General features: G+C 39.1%; 1 protein-coding gene across 1 annotated transcript in view; it reads right to left on the reverse strand.

Moving 5' to 3' along the window:
- Positions 1–604: 604 nt before the first annotated feature.
- Positions 605–13,424, reverse strand: part of si:ch211-266k8.4 — a 58,065-nt gene continuing 45,245 nt past the window's right edge. Inside the window, exon 15 of the mRNA XM_035664429.1 lies at positions 605–1,159. Coding sequence (XP_035520322.1) covers positions 1,093–1,159 — 67 coding nt within the window. The 3' untranslated portion in view covers positions 605–1,092. The remainder of the gene's footprint in view (positions 1,160–13,424) is intronic.

Genomic DNA, 13,424 nt, shown 5'->3' on the forward strand with positions numbered 1-13,424 from the left:
GCTTTTGATCACATGATCTCCACCAGCTGATGGGGTTGTCACTGTGAATAAAAAAATTACACAAAAAAAAATATTGAACAAAATATTTGCAGCTGCTTCTGTAAGGGAAAAAATGTTGTCATATTGAAAAGGCTGTTTGTCATAGATGAGACTTGAACTACTCTGGTATCAAAGTCACAGTCTGCACACCCAACTACACACCCCGAACCCCTCCCGGAGAGAACAGTGAGTATTTGCATGTTCCAAGGAAGACGCTTATCAGGGAAGTGTTGTCATTTAAAGCATCTGAACAAGAAACCACTGCTTTTATGTTAGACTGCTCTAATATAAACCCAACTGACAGCTGAATTTCACTCAGTTAAAATGCAATAAACACAACCTAACAGACTGTGAGAACACTATCTAGCTGTGACTGATTTGATATGAGTTCCAACCTCGACTCAAGATAATTACATGATGACCGTGTGGTTTTGGGAGCACGATGAAAAACTCACTCATTATAAGGAAACACAAACACATACACATACACAGGGATGTCACCACACTCCCACAGTGGCCCTGCAGCCCAGGACAGACATCCTCCTAAATAAATAACAAGTCACCATTAAAAATAATATCAATATTTTATTAGTCCCAACTATGCAAGACAATAAAAACAGAGTCATGGTTAAGGATTCATGTCTCAACTAGAAAAATAAACAGCACCAGCGCTGCCCAAAGGAGTATCAAAATAGATTTGGGCTACATGCAAATGCATATGTGCATGCATGTACACACTCACATGATATATTCAAAACATAAGCAGTATAAAAGACACTCTGTTTAACAGGCTTAATACTCAAGTAGAAATCTGGTTTTACAGCTCTGGGTAACATAAGCAGCAACTTCAGATGATCTGCAATTTATACTCATGCTGGTAAAAGGACCCTGCATAGGAATCCCCACATGTTAGTTAGTTACTATTCTGGGTCCCACACCAAGCAAAATCATTTGATTTACAGAACTAACTATTGTGGTTTCATATTTAATGTAAACAGTTAGTGCATTTTATCATTTCACTTGTTCCATCGTGGTCCTATCCCTTCTTCAGCGTCAGATCAGCTTCGATTCTCTGGTGTTCCTGAATGGGACGCTGGTCTGATGTCTGGAAGACAACTCCCTGAGAGAGAAAGACAGGAGGCAAATAAATGAACAGCTTCAGGGAAGACAAACAGGAAAAATACAAGTAGATATAGTTTAGAGACGGCTTGAAGGTTCATTTTTGACCGTAGAAAAACAGAAACTTCTCAACAAAGTCCAACTTATTCCGATTTTGGGTCATAGTGAATCCTGGTTCAGATCTTTGGCAAATTGTTTGAGTTACAAAAAGAAACCAAAAGAAGGTATAAGCTTTATTTTCATCAGAAAAGGATGTATTCTGGGTTTCAAATAATAACAATAACACAACTGTTATGTTCTTGAATCTGACTGCAGATTGGATTGACTGGACTTTACTGCATTTTAGTGTGGTTCATACTGCGAGAAGTGAGTGGGCCTATATAAGCAAAGTCATTTGATTTAAGTTTTTTGTAATTTCCCTATTCTGTTCATACCATTTTAAACCACTGCACATTTCCCTGGGTTCATTGAGTTATTGTTGGTTATGGTTTCCTGCATTTGTTTCAGATAATATCCTCACTTATAACCATAACACAGTTCCTCTGAAACTGGACCAAGATTCACATTCTCAAGGGCTCCGATGACATCTAGCTAATCTGCCAAACCCAACCAATGTAGTAAAATAAACCACAAACATTTGTGAACACACCCTAAAGTCATCTAGCCAATTCCATCAGTAGGAAAACAGCACTGTGGAATCATATACAAACATCCTGAAAGAGGAGACACAGTGTTTGGCTTAAAATGATGAAAGCTATAAAATATTTCAGATGTTCTTCCCTTCTTCTTACTTCCTTGTTTGTTCCTCTTCCTAGGGAACTTTACATTTTTCACATTAAACACTGAAGCCTCTGTGCATCTAGAGCAGAAAACAGTCACAGTTCCTTTCCTAGATGTGAGACAAATGCTCCGTTATCTAAAATCTATTCATGAAGAAAGTGTGTGGGTGTGTGTTCTTGCAGACAGAATCTGATCATTTCCCCATGGAGCAAAAACTGTCCCCAACATTACACATGACATGACAGCATTTACTCAAAGTGACCTTATCCTTATTTATTGTCAGAGCCGCTTTACTCTGCTCCATCAACCACTTATAGCCCAGCGTGCCTCGACTCCACACGACAAACAACACTTCTGTTCCTTGGATTAAAATGTCTGACTTAGACTGTGGCGTGAGGGTGTGTGAGAGAGCACATGTGCCTGAAAGAAAGAAGGTATGCGTCTGTGGGAGTATGTTCCTTGAGCGAGTGTGTGTTTGAGTTTGGCCTGATTTTCATTGTGTGTTTGAGTCACCGTGAGTGTGCAGCGATTACCCTGAGCAGGTTAGCTACGGTGGCTTAAGCTGCATGTGGTTGGAGACAGACTCAACCTGAAGGTAAACAGCCATTCACCGTGGCTGGCCTTCAGTCTGGACGTCCTATGATACATGTAAATGGAGGTAATTCAATGGAAGAATTGACACTATGCTAATGGTGCTCCTTGACACTGGCCCCACACTATACAAGCGTATAGTCATTGCTACGAGGCAGCACAAGCCTATAGAGCAACCAGTGAGGTGGGCCCCAACGCTATTCAGTCCACAGCCTTTAAATGACCTCGAATAATCACATTTTCACCCAACCAGCCAAAGAAAGTCTATGAAGAAACATACAGTCCACCATACCAAAGTATGACAACATAAGGCTCAACTAATTACCAACACAGACCAGTTGGAGAATAATACAGCCCCCACCACCCACACGTAAGCACTACTAAACAAGAACAAGTAAAAGACAGCTTTGTCACCACCACATAGAAATGCTCTCACACAATCACTGGAGCAGGACCTGCATGGGTAATGATCTGTTCAGTGTGTGTACACACACACATATATACACACACACACACACGCACACACGCACTTATTGCCGTGATTCAGGTGGAACTTCCTCCAGTCGAGGGGAAAACTAGACTTGTGAAAGCAATAACCATCTCTCCTTGCAACAGCTACCTTGGACCTCTGTTCTCCTCATACCTGCTATCACATCCATCATACTCACGTTACCCCCCACTAATGCATGAAAAGGGCACTTAACTGAAAAACAATACTTGCTGTAATCTGACAGTGTTGCACGCATGAGAAGATTGACACCCCTTTCATGCATGTATGTCAAATATGGACTAAATAAATATGCTCTTAAACCTCACTAATTGTTTAATCTGTGTGCAAACACAAATGTAAAATGTCTATTTGTGATTTTAGACGGAGTTAGGTGCTGTTTCAGCTATCCATCTATCCATGTACTTCTGTGCAGTGTCTCTGCAGCATGGCTCTAGGGATGGCTATGTGAAATATATGTACAACTACTCACATGGATTGTCCTTGGTACAGATATCTATAGCGACCAGAGCATGAACCTTGGTTACTTTGGTAAAGGTTTTCACCTATCATATGAAATGGTTTTTACAGACATTCATTGTCTCCAGAGGATGTATCCTACTGACTTTGGTAATCTCCTGGCTTTTTCTCTAGCCCTGCAGGTTGACATGTGTTTTGAGTGAGAGGGGCATGATTCTTGCTTTAGGTTTGCCTAATTTGCCCAAGTCAGGAAGCCAAACCAAACGCACAAAGAAGAAGTTAAGTTCAGCTGCAGCTCAGTATTACAGGGCTTATTATTTCTGAAATATAAAGTATGCAACAGATAAGGAGGAGGAGAGGCACTCCCAAAAGAGTGAGACATTCTTGTTTACAAAAAAGCATTCATACAGATTTCAGCATGAAGATACTGTCCACTGATTAGTTTCTGGACTGTGACAACATTTGATAGCCATCATAAACCAGAGATATGGTTCAGATTTGAATCTACTGAGGTCAGAGTCATAGTTCATATCTGCTATGCATCCGTTAAAAACATCCCCCCAAACCCAAGACCTTAAGAAAACAATGAAGGTGATATCATTCATGTCTATCAGGGGATGCTGAACTAAAAGTGAGCACAATGAGCTCTCGACATGTTGAGGCTCGACAGATTGAGTCGTATGACCCCAACTGGCCCCACATTTGTCACTTCTGGAGAGCTCATTATCGTTTGCTCCCCTGTCACAAACAATTGCTGTGTTAATATGGTTTCCTGTCATACAGAGCCACAATGGAACTGCTAAAACATTTAGACTGGGTGTCAAGTTGGATTGCATATATACACACATAAGTGTAGACAGGTGTGGGTGGTACGCACACCAACCTAAAAAGAGAGTAATTATTACTTCTCTGTTCCAGCAGACATACAGCATGCATAATTTAAATTCAATTACACTGTAAGGAGAAGAAGGAAACTGGAGAGAGACACACAGCAGCAGCAATAATGTGCTGCACCAGTAAAACCATTTCCTTTGCAGTGACTCAGCAAGTCACACCAACTGGGCTCAGTTACTCAGCTCTTTTGACCCTAACTAAGTTCTTAGCACAGAGATGCATCAGTGACACCTAACACCAGTGGCCAATTCACCTCAAAAAGGAGGAACAACGAGTAACTGCGGTGTGACACTATCCATTGCAAACCTGTCCATCACATATTGGTAAGACTGCAACTTGTTTGGTCTATAAAATTTCCAAAGAAAAATGGCCATCACAAGTTTTCAAAGCCCAAGGTGACATCTACAAAGTGCTGTCTGAAAACAGCCCAAAACAATAAGGTATTTAGTTTACAATGATATAAAACTGAGTTTACAGCCACAGTAGCAGCTCTGTGAGGTTCTATTTAGGCACAGTGGCACTTTGATTAGCAAATAACTGCTACTGTGGCTGAAAAGCAGCAAGGTCTCGTATTTTTTCGCAACCGGAGCCACACACATTTGCTCAATTAATTACAAACAGTTAATAAATTAGAAAAATTGCTGGCAAATAATTTGCTGTCAGATAGAGACTCATAAACTGACGAATAATTTAGGCACTGCATTGTTTTTATTTTCAATGGTAACTTATCGGAGTCACGGAATTGTGTTTGCCCCAGAGAAGTACTGTATATGTCTATGCTAATAATTAACAACAAATGGCAATGCACAAGAATATGTTTTATTTCAGAAACTACCTCCTGCAGTTATACTCTATGTATGTGAAAGTACCATGACTTTACCGTAGATGGTTACATAAAATCCAAGGATGAAATTGGAAACTAACTCTACCTCAGCTACTGTCAAACAAGTGTCAAAACAAATGACTGAAGAGAAAAAGACCTAGGGTGAGAAATGAACTCAAACATCCTCTGTGAGAGGGGAAAGGTGGTTTGACAGGCAAAAGTGTAGGAGAGTTGAACTGGGGTGGGGGGTCTTCACATATGTCTGGCTCTTCTTTGATGGTACTAGAAGTTAGAAAGAGAACACTATGTTTTTGATGTTGTGTCAGAGCTTTCCTAACTGGCCTGTGTTCTTTTTAGTTAACCTGGATATGTTCATTTGACAACTCAGTGACGAGCTCTGCCTTTCACAAGTAAAGACAATAGCCTAGTCATTCACCACCAACCTTTACAGCCCCATCTCCCTCATCCTGTCCCCAGCAGGTGTTCACAGTAAGACACAGCCGATATCAGATACAATCTGAGATGCGGGCTATAGGAAGTGCTGGGAAGTTACTAAAGACGTTAAGCATGACAGTTTATTTAAAGCGGTGAAGTGTAGATCAGGGTAGTCCCATAGTGAGTGTATATCTCTAACTGCTTCGACCTCAAAATTCCACCGGGCATGTCTTAATAACATTGCATGTGCAACGTTGTTTGGCTCCATGATCCACGCATCTTCAGGCCAGAGAGAGCGTTTCAGAAGCAGAGCATCTTCAGGGCGTGTTGCCTATCCGATGTTGTTTACTTGTGTATTTTGCCCTTAAAAAGGATATAAAACAGTGTGTTTTTACACTTAAAATAAATCTCCTCTAACCTGCCTCTGACTGACTGACTTCTGTTCTAGTGGCACAACGTTGATCTAGTGTGAAATTTGATCTGGAGTCTGCATGCTGTATTTTATTTTGAAAATTGTCTAGATTCTCTATGCCACTTCTGTGTCATTCTTTACATGGTCAGTTCATGTAGCTATCTCTTTAGCCATATGAAGACCTTGTAGGTCAAAATCCTTTTCCTTTGTTGCTATTTATTGTTCTGCACCTTTACCCAACTGGGGTATACTTGGATGTGCACACTATGAGACTTTTTAGCTTCAAGTTCTTAAATGAGCCTTGTGTTTTAAATATTTTATCACAGATATTGTGTATTTCCCCAATGTTAAGAATAAATCTGACAATGTCATGCCATCCAGTCTGCACTGTCTGGACCGATGTGACTGTGAGGAGGGTCACAATGCTAATTCTCTCCCACCGTTTGGAAAGTCAGATCACACCACCATCTTCCTTATACTAGAACATAAACAAAGGTTGGTATGGGTAACTGTGGTGACCAAAGAGGTCAGGCACTGGATGCCTTATTAGAGTCTACGCTACGAGTGATTTGTTCCAATATAGCTTATTAACATCAGTGAGTCTGTGGAAGTAATGACAAGTTTCGTACCAATGCTAGCCAACGATATCACCCCACGGATACTGTATGGTCAGTTTCGAACTAGAATCGTGAGTTGATGGATCGTCCGTGCTGCTTACAGCTCAGGACTAGCTGTCAGTGATGTAAAGGAATACAAGGCATCCTACAGGCTGAAATGTATAATCAAAGTTGCGAAGTGGACTCTATTCTAATTATTACTATTACTATTATTGAGCTTTTAGCAAGCTCTCTAGAGTATGCCATCCCTGCAATACACTGCACAAACAGTATTGAGAAATATGAGCATGTGACAAATAAATCCTTGAATCCTAAATTAATATGATCCTCATTCCTTCTTGCATCAGAGGGCTTAGAATCTGCATTGTCCGTTTATCTTGGCACTATTCTCTTTTATACTTTTACCCTTGAAGGCCTTTTCTCTAACAGTCATTAACTTTGACCTTTCTCATGCACTGCAATGACTAGCATTCAAACCGACCCTTTCATTAGGATGGCAGATAAGAAGCAATTTATGACATGCATCTTAGTGAAATCTCAAGACCTATGCTTTTTCCATTTTTCTATTAGGAATGGCAGTTTCCTGGAAGAAAAACAATGAGCGTACCCCTCAGAGCAATTTATTTTCAATCTATTCAATTTATCACTTCCCTTCACTGCAGGGATGAGGGGGGAACCCTTTCCATTCAGCTCTTAGAAAAACAGCGAGGTGTGGTCCATTCATGGTTCACTCACTCTTACATTTATACCTGTTAGCTTTTGTTCACCTTTCTAGATAAACAACAAGGCGTGGGCCAAAGCTGACATTCACTTATGCTGTACCTTTGCCTTGAGGCTGACCCTCTCTCAGTGTACACTTAACCCTTGGATCTCTGTTTATACATGTACAACTTTTACTATAATTATGTGATAAGCATAATATGGGATTATCCAAAGTGGTCATGTTTGAATTAAAGTAGAAATACTCAGGTTTAAACTGTAATAAGGGGTTTAAGACATCCCATTGGATATATAATGAATATAATGATGACTTATTAGAGGATCTACAGTATAATAAGAGGTTACCTTGGTTTTGGACTTATAAATGGAAATATAAAAAGAAGACTCGGAAACAAAAATGGACATTTAGACTACAAACTGTAGTTGAAGTATGTGCGGAAATTAAAGGGTAAATTAATTCAGCATTTAAACAGCTAATCTACCTCTGCTATTGTATTTATCTTTCAATCAATTTGGGCTTAAAGTTGACACTTTGTTAAACAAATTAGACTTTGATCAAACAAACACCAATATTGGTGTGAGTCTTGCTTTTTTTCACTTCTGTGTGACCTGAAGAATGCTATCATTCACATGGGTAAAGCATACTGCACTGACAACACACACACACACACACACACACACACAGAGCTGGGAAATCTGGAGTGATGTCATGACTGATTAAGATTAGAGTGGTGTAGTGTGTCAACAGTGCTCAACAAGAAGCCGAGAGCACACAAATCTGAAATAAATAAATATAAACTGAACAAAAAATAGGGCAGTGAAGATGTCATTATCAATTAAACCACTGACATTTCAAAGCAGCTGAGCATGACATGATTTCTGCTTACTTGAGACTGGTTGAGACCAGACATAAGCAAGTTTTAAGAAGGTACATCCTTTGTTCCCGTCACATTACGCAACACGTTTTAAGAACAGGGTGTACCAGATATCACAGTGTTTTAATATAATTACACTGCCACTGTGGTGGAAACAACTATACCCTGTCTTCATGAAAGCACAAATAAAATATAAATACATGCTGTACAGAAAGTAGTAGATTACTGTTTCAAAAGGCAATAAAAAAAAACAAATCAACATTGCATATCTGAGGAGCACTTCCAAAAAGCCTCCATCATTTAAAAGGAAGTGCAGCTGAGATGAGGGCTGTGTGTTGAATAATGGGTCCATGAGCCCCAAGTCTATTCTCTTTCTACCGTGTCAATGTTCACAGAAAACCTTGTTTTCTCTAAAGTTTGTGTGTAATACAACCCTAAATAGGTGAAAGGCACCGGTATAATAAAGGATATGGGCTTTATTCTGCAACGATGAACATAGAAAACCACTTGAAATGAGTAACTAAACATTATTCATTATGCTAGCTAGGCAGCTGAATGAAGGAAAGACACTTATACTACATCGGCCAGAATATAAGACAATGCTTTTGTTTTTTGCTGCTTATTTTTAAGTGTGTGTATGTGTGTGTGTTCTAGCTGTTATATTATGTTCTCATAAAAATGAGCCATTTCTGTCACATTATTCCAAAATTAGCATTATACATGAAAGGCAAGTTATTATATATACACACACACAAAAGAATAAGTGATAAAAGTTTGCTAGCTAGCTTGGTAGATCTCTATACAGCTAGCTACAATAGCTAATCCAAGGGGCTAATTCCTGTGTTTACTGTGGAAGCTGTGTTTTGGACTGGGTTGTATCTCATGATTCCTGGTACTGTACAATGTATAGATGAAAAGAAAGTAGAAATAATATTTAAAACTCTTAGAGACAAAAAGCAGGAGTGGTGACAAATGATTAAACCCTAAATATTTTTTAGGAGAGCATTTCATTAATCAAAGGAGCTCTGGTCTCTGTTTTTTAGTAAGGGCTTTGTACTGCCTCTTCATACTAACGTATACACTAGTATACAGTCCATTGTAGATGTTGAGTAAGTGAACTGAGTTATTGTGATAAGTCTGAATGGAAGTCTAGGGAACGTACTGTATATTGTATGAGGTGTTTATCCATCCATATTTGTGTAGTTACGTTATTTGAAACAGCGAGTTAGTCATATGCAGTGTAAAAGGGATTTATAGAGATTATGTAATATAAAGACATATTAAGACCACCTATTGACATTGTATTGTTGGTTTTTATTCCTTTTACTGTACATCAAACAGTAATTGAAGCCATGTTTAATTTGTTTGTGGTAGTCAGGGGAATGCATCACTTGGCTGGTCAAAGCAAAAAGCACTGCCTCCACTGTGCCTTTGTTTCTTTAAATAGGATGAGCTGTGTGTGTGTGTGTGTATATTTGATCACTCATCCGTCCTGTATCCTCACTACACGGTTACATAACACCACTACACCTGCATCTTAACCATTCCCTTGACAATGGCAGAGGTGGTGTGTGTGTATGTAGTACATCCATGCATGAGCTTGAGTTTGCCTGATTGATTTAGAACGTTTCATGTATATGGCGGTAACCTGAATTTAATTTGCATCGTGTCTCATCACATGAAGCATGCACAACTCAAAGGCACATCAGCACACACACAAACAACCAGGTCATGGAAACACATGCTGATATATTGAATGTCTCAAACATTAATACAGACTGATATGCTGGATGTGTATAAGTGTGCACATGAACGTCAAACGTGTACACAAACACTTCCCCAGGGAGAGGAGATGAGAGGTGAGTACAGGACGGGAGAGTGGCTCCCACACTGCTGAACATAGAGGGAACAACACCAGGGGATCGGATGACAAGCTTCAGCCAACACACACTCCTAAACACACACACACACACACACACACACACACACAAGCTCATGCACTATGTAAGCTCTTTTCTGCAGCTCTTTCTACCTCCCTCTCACACATGCATCCCAAATGGTAACAAGCTGGGCATATTAACTTAGACCCCCCCTCCCCCAACACACACACACACAATATGAGTTGTTACACTTAGCCCATGCTCTTCTGGCAGGCTGCAGGGGTCACATATGTTGTGCTGCTCCAACGTGGGAAAAACTATGCCTCTAATTATTCCTCTTTATTCTGCTCCTGCACACAATGATCAACATCTATCGGTGTCCTCACACACGGGGGCCAAACAGCTATTTAACCTTGCAGCGTTGCCCAGGTGGAGAGACAGAGACTGAGACAGAGAGACAGGTTTATAAGATATAAGATAATCTCAAATACAAGCTATTATGCCTCATAGTATTGTAATGTAATAAGAAAGAGATTAAAAATAAATCATTTAACATTATTAACTTTGATAAGTGAGCCTAGTCATGGTTAGATTTAATTAACCTTACACACCCAGTTTCTGTGAAAAGATGCCAAAGAGAGACAATATGTGTGTGTGTGTGTTTCTGTTAGTGTGTGACTCGTAAAAGGAAAAAGATACTTGCAACTTACAGTTAAAAGACAACTTGGTAAAATATACAAGATAGAAAATACACGCAACATTGAACACTGTATGCAATACTAATCAGGTGTGCACTCAAGTGTAAAATACTGTGTGTGCGCGTCTCTATGGCTTTTAGAATACTGGTTGAGCTAGTTATCTGGCACTGCCTCAGTCATAATTACCCTGTGAATCTCCCTTGGAAAATATGTTTTACTGCCTGCTAACCTGTCGCATATGATTATATGACAAAGATGAGGGGACAGGAAGAAAAGGTGATCGGAATGTAGCAGGTCTCAGGAAGTTTAGTTTCAGAATACTGATTTAAACTAAATTCAATACCAACAACAACAGAAACCGGTGTGTCCTGATTTTGGAGCCAGCTGAAGCACCTGTCATGTAATCACAATGTTGTGGTTTTGAACTTGGCCTTTGGCATGCCATCCTTTCTGTCTTAGTCTTTTATGTCTCTTTATACTTTCATCTGTATAATTAAGGTGAAAAGGGGATATGAAGTCTGACTGAGTAGAGCAAATACAAAGCAGACTCTACAACAAAAAGGTTTGAAGGCATGGGAGCAATTTTGGGTTCAAGGTCTTGTGGATAGAAGGAGCTGGGGATTGAACCTTCTATTGGTGCCAATATTTGGTATTTAGTGTGGTATTTGGTTTATAATGAAATAGTGAATAATGATTATTATTAGTATCTAACTTTTTTTATGGGGGAAACCACAGAAAGTGGAAAAGTCATTTCAGGCTGGGGGTGTCATGGGCCTCCGGCAAGCAGATACTGTCCATCACTGAGGTAGTGAAGAGGGGACAGCTTGGCTCATCTTACTGTGCATGACAGTTGTTTTTCCTTATTTCTCACACACACAGAGCAACTGCACACAACTCCCTCAGTCACAAACTGCTCTGTTAACATGAATCTCCTAGCAGGAATGAATACTTATACACAGGCTGTTGTAGAACATTGTTGTGTCAATAGCTGAAGTGTGTGTACCTCCCATTAGATTCTAGGGAGGAACATATTGTACAGAAGGTGCGTAACCTACTCAACAGGAAACTACAAGTCTATTTTAGTGCTGTGGTGTCCCCACCCTGCCCTGCTGTAAAATACTATGGAACACACAACAGGATGGGTTATTTCTTTGTCTCCCAGTCACTCACACATACTCATCTCATAAACCCTTAAGAAAGACCATAAACACATTAGTGTGATCCATTTACCATTGGTGTTTACACTGAGGCATGACACAAACTAATGAGTCTGATAAGTCTCTGCAGCCTGGCGGTTGTTCTCTGCATGTGGGTGAGGCAGTGTGGTCAAAGGTTGGATGCAAGTTTTTGTGGTAAAATATGAAATTTTGCAATATCAAACATTAGTCAGAGTAAAAATATTATGACTTCACAGCAAATATCAGTGGTCATTTATTTACCAGACTCGTTCAACATTAATCTGATGACAAATTAAAAGGTTGCTTTTTTTTTTTTTTACTAAGCCAATGAGTAAAGGAATGTTTTTCTTGTGTAGTGCTTCTTCCACAGTGTGTGTTGTTAAGAATACAAAGAAGCAAAATGTTGACAGGTTTCAGTTATGATTGAATAATGTCTTTGTCAACATGGGGTACCTAAAACAAGAGACTTTTTATGTCTTTATCACAATTTGTCAGCTATACTGTATCTTGGCATAATTGTGAGCCGTTTTTATAAGTTAGGTCATTTTGACCTATTGTCATTGTTTTATTGATTTGATGATCACAAACACCCATTCTCACTATTGTCTCAGATACACTGTTGTAACAGCTCTTCCAGTACATCCTAGTACACGGCCATACATCCATATCACCGGTTTAATGTTGAATTATGCAGATTCATATTAATACTAATCAAAAGGTGCTATGGGTCTTGTTTAATCAGCAGGTGGAGTTTCGGAAGAAATCGCTGGTAAAATAAAGAAATTAAACGATTTTTTCCTATTCAAAACTTGTGTGCATCCTGTTGTTGATTATTTAGCTGGGAACTGGGACCTTAAAAAGTACAAAACAGAGCTTCTGTGTTCAAGTCAGGGGTAATGACATCTGGACCATGTTTCCATACATTTAGGATGATACAATATTTATATGGCATGGAGTATTACAGTATATTGTATATAGTTTATTTAAAAAGTGAAGATCTTTAACTGCCCACTTAAAATTCAGTATTTTATCACCTTCAAAGGGGACGAAAAGTCAGTTTGGAAGAAGAAAAGTTAATCTGCCATCTTAATAATACAGAAAAAATAATTTTGTTCTCTATTGTCCTTTTTAGTATGAAACATGCAATACTTAAGATAAAAACATAACTAATGTTTTTTAAAGCAGGGATGACGGATGAAGATTGATCTGGGTGTTCACATATGAAACATCTAAGTTAGCCAGTTACTTGGCGAAAGCCTGGAAGATGAAAAAAAAATAAAAAAAATAAACGTTATTCCGATAAACATTAGGCATGTAGCATTTATCTCATATATATATATATATATATATATATATATATATATTACTGTTAAGCTGTGTTGTGGAATGTGGAATG

Source organism: Morone saxatilis, unplaced genomic scaffold (assembly GCF_004916995.1).
Source record: "Morone saxatilis isolate NCDOM2014 unplaced genomic scaffold, NCSU_SB_2.0 Contig2, whole genome shotgun sequence".
Classification (NCBI taxonomy): Eukaryota; Metazoa; Chordata; class Actinopteri; family Moronidae; genus Morone; species Morone saxatilis.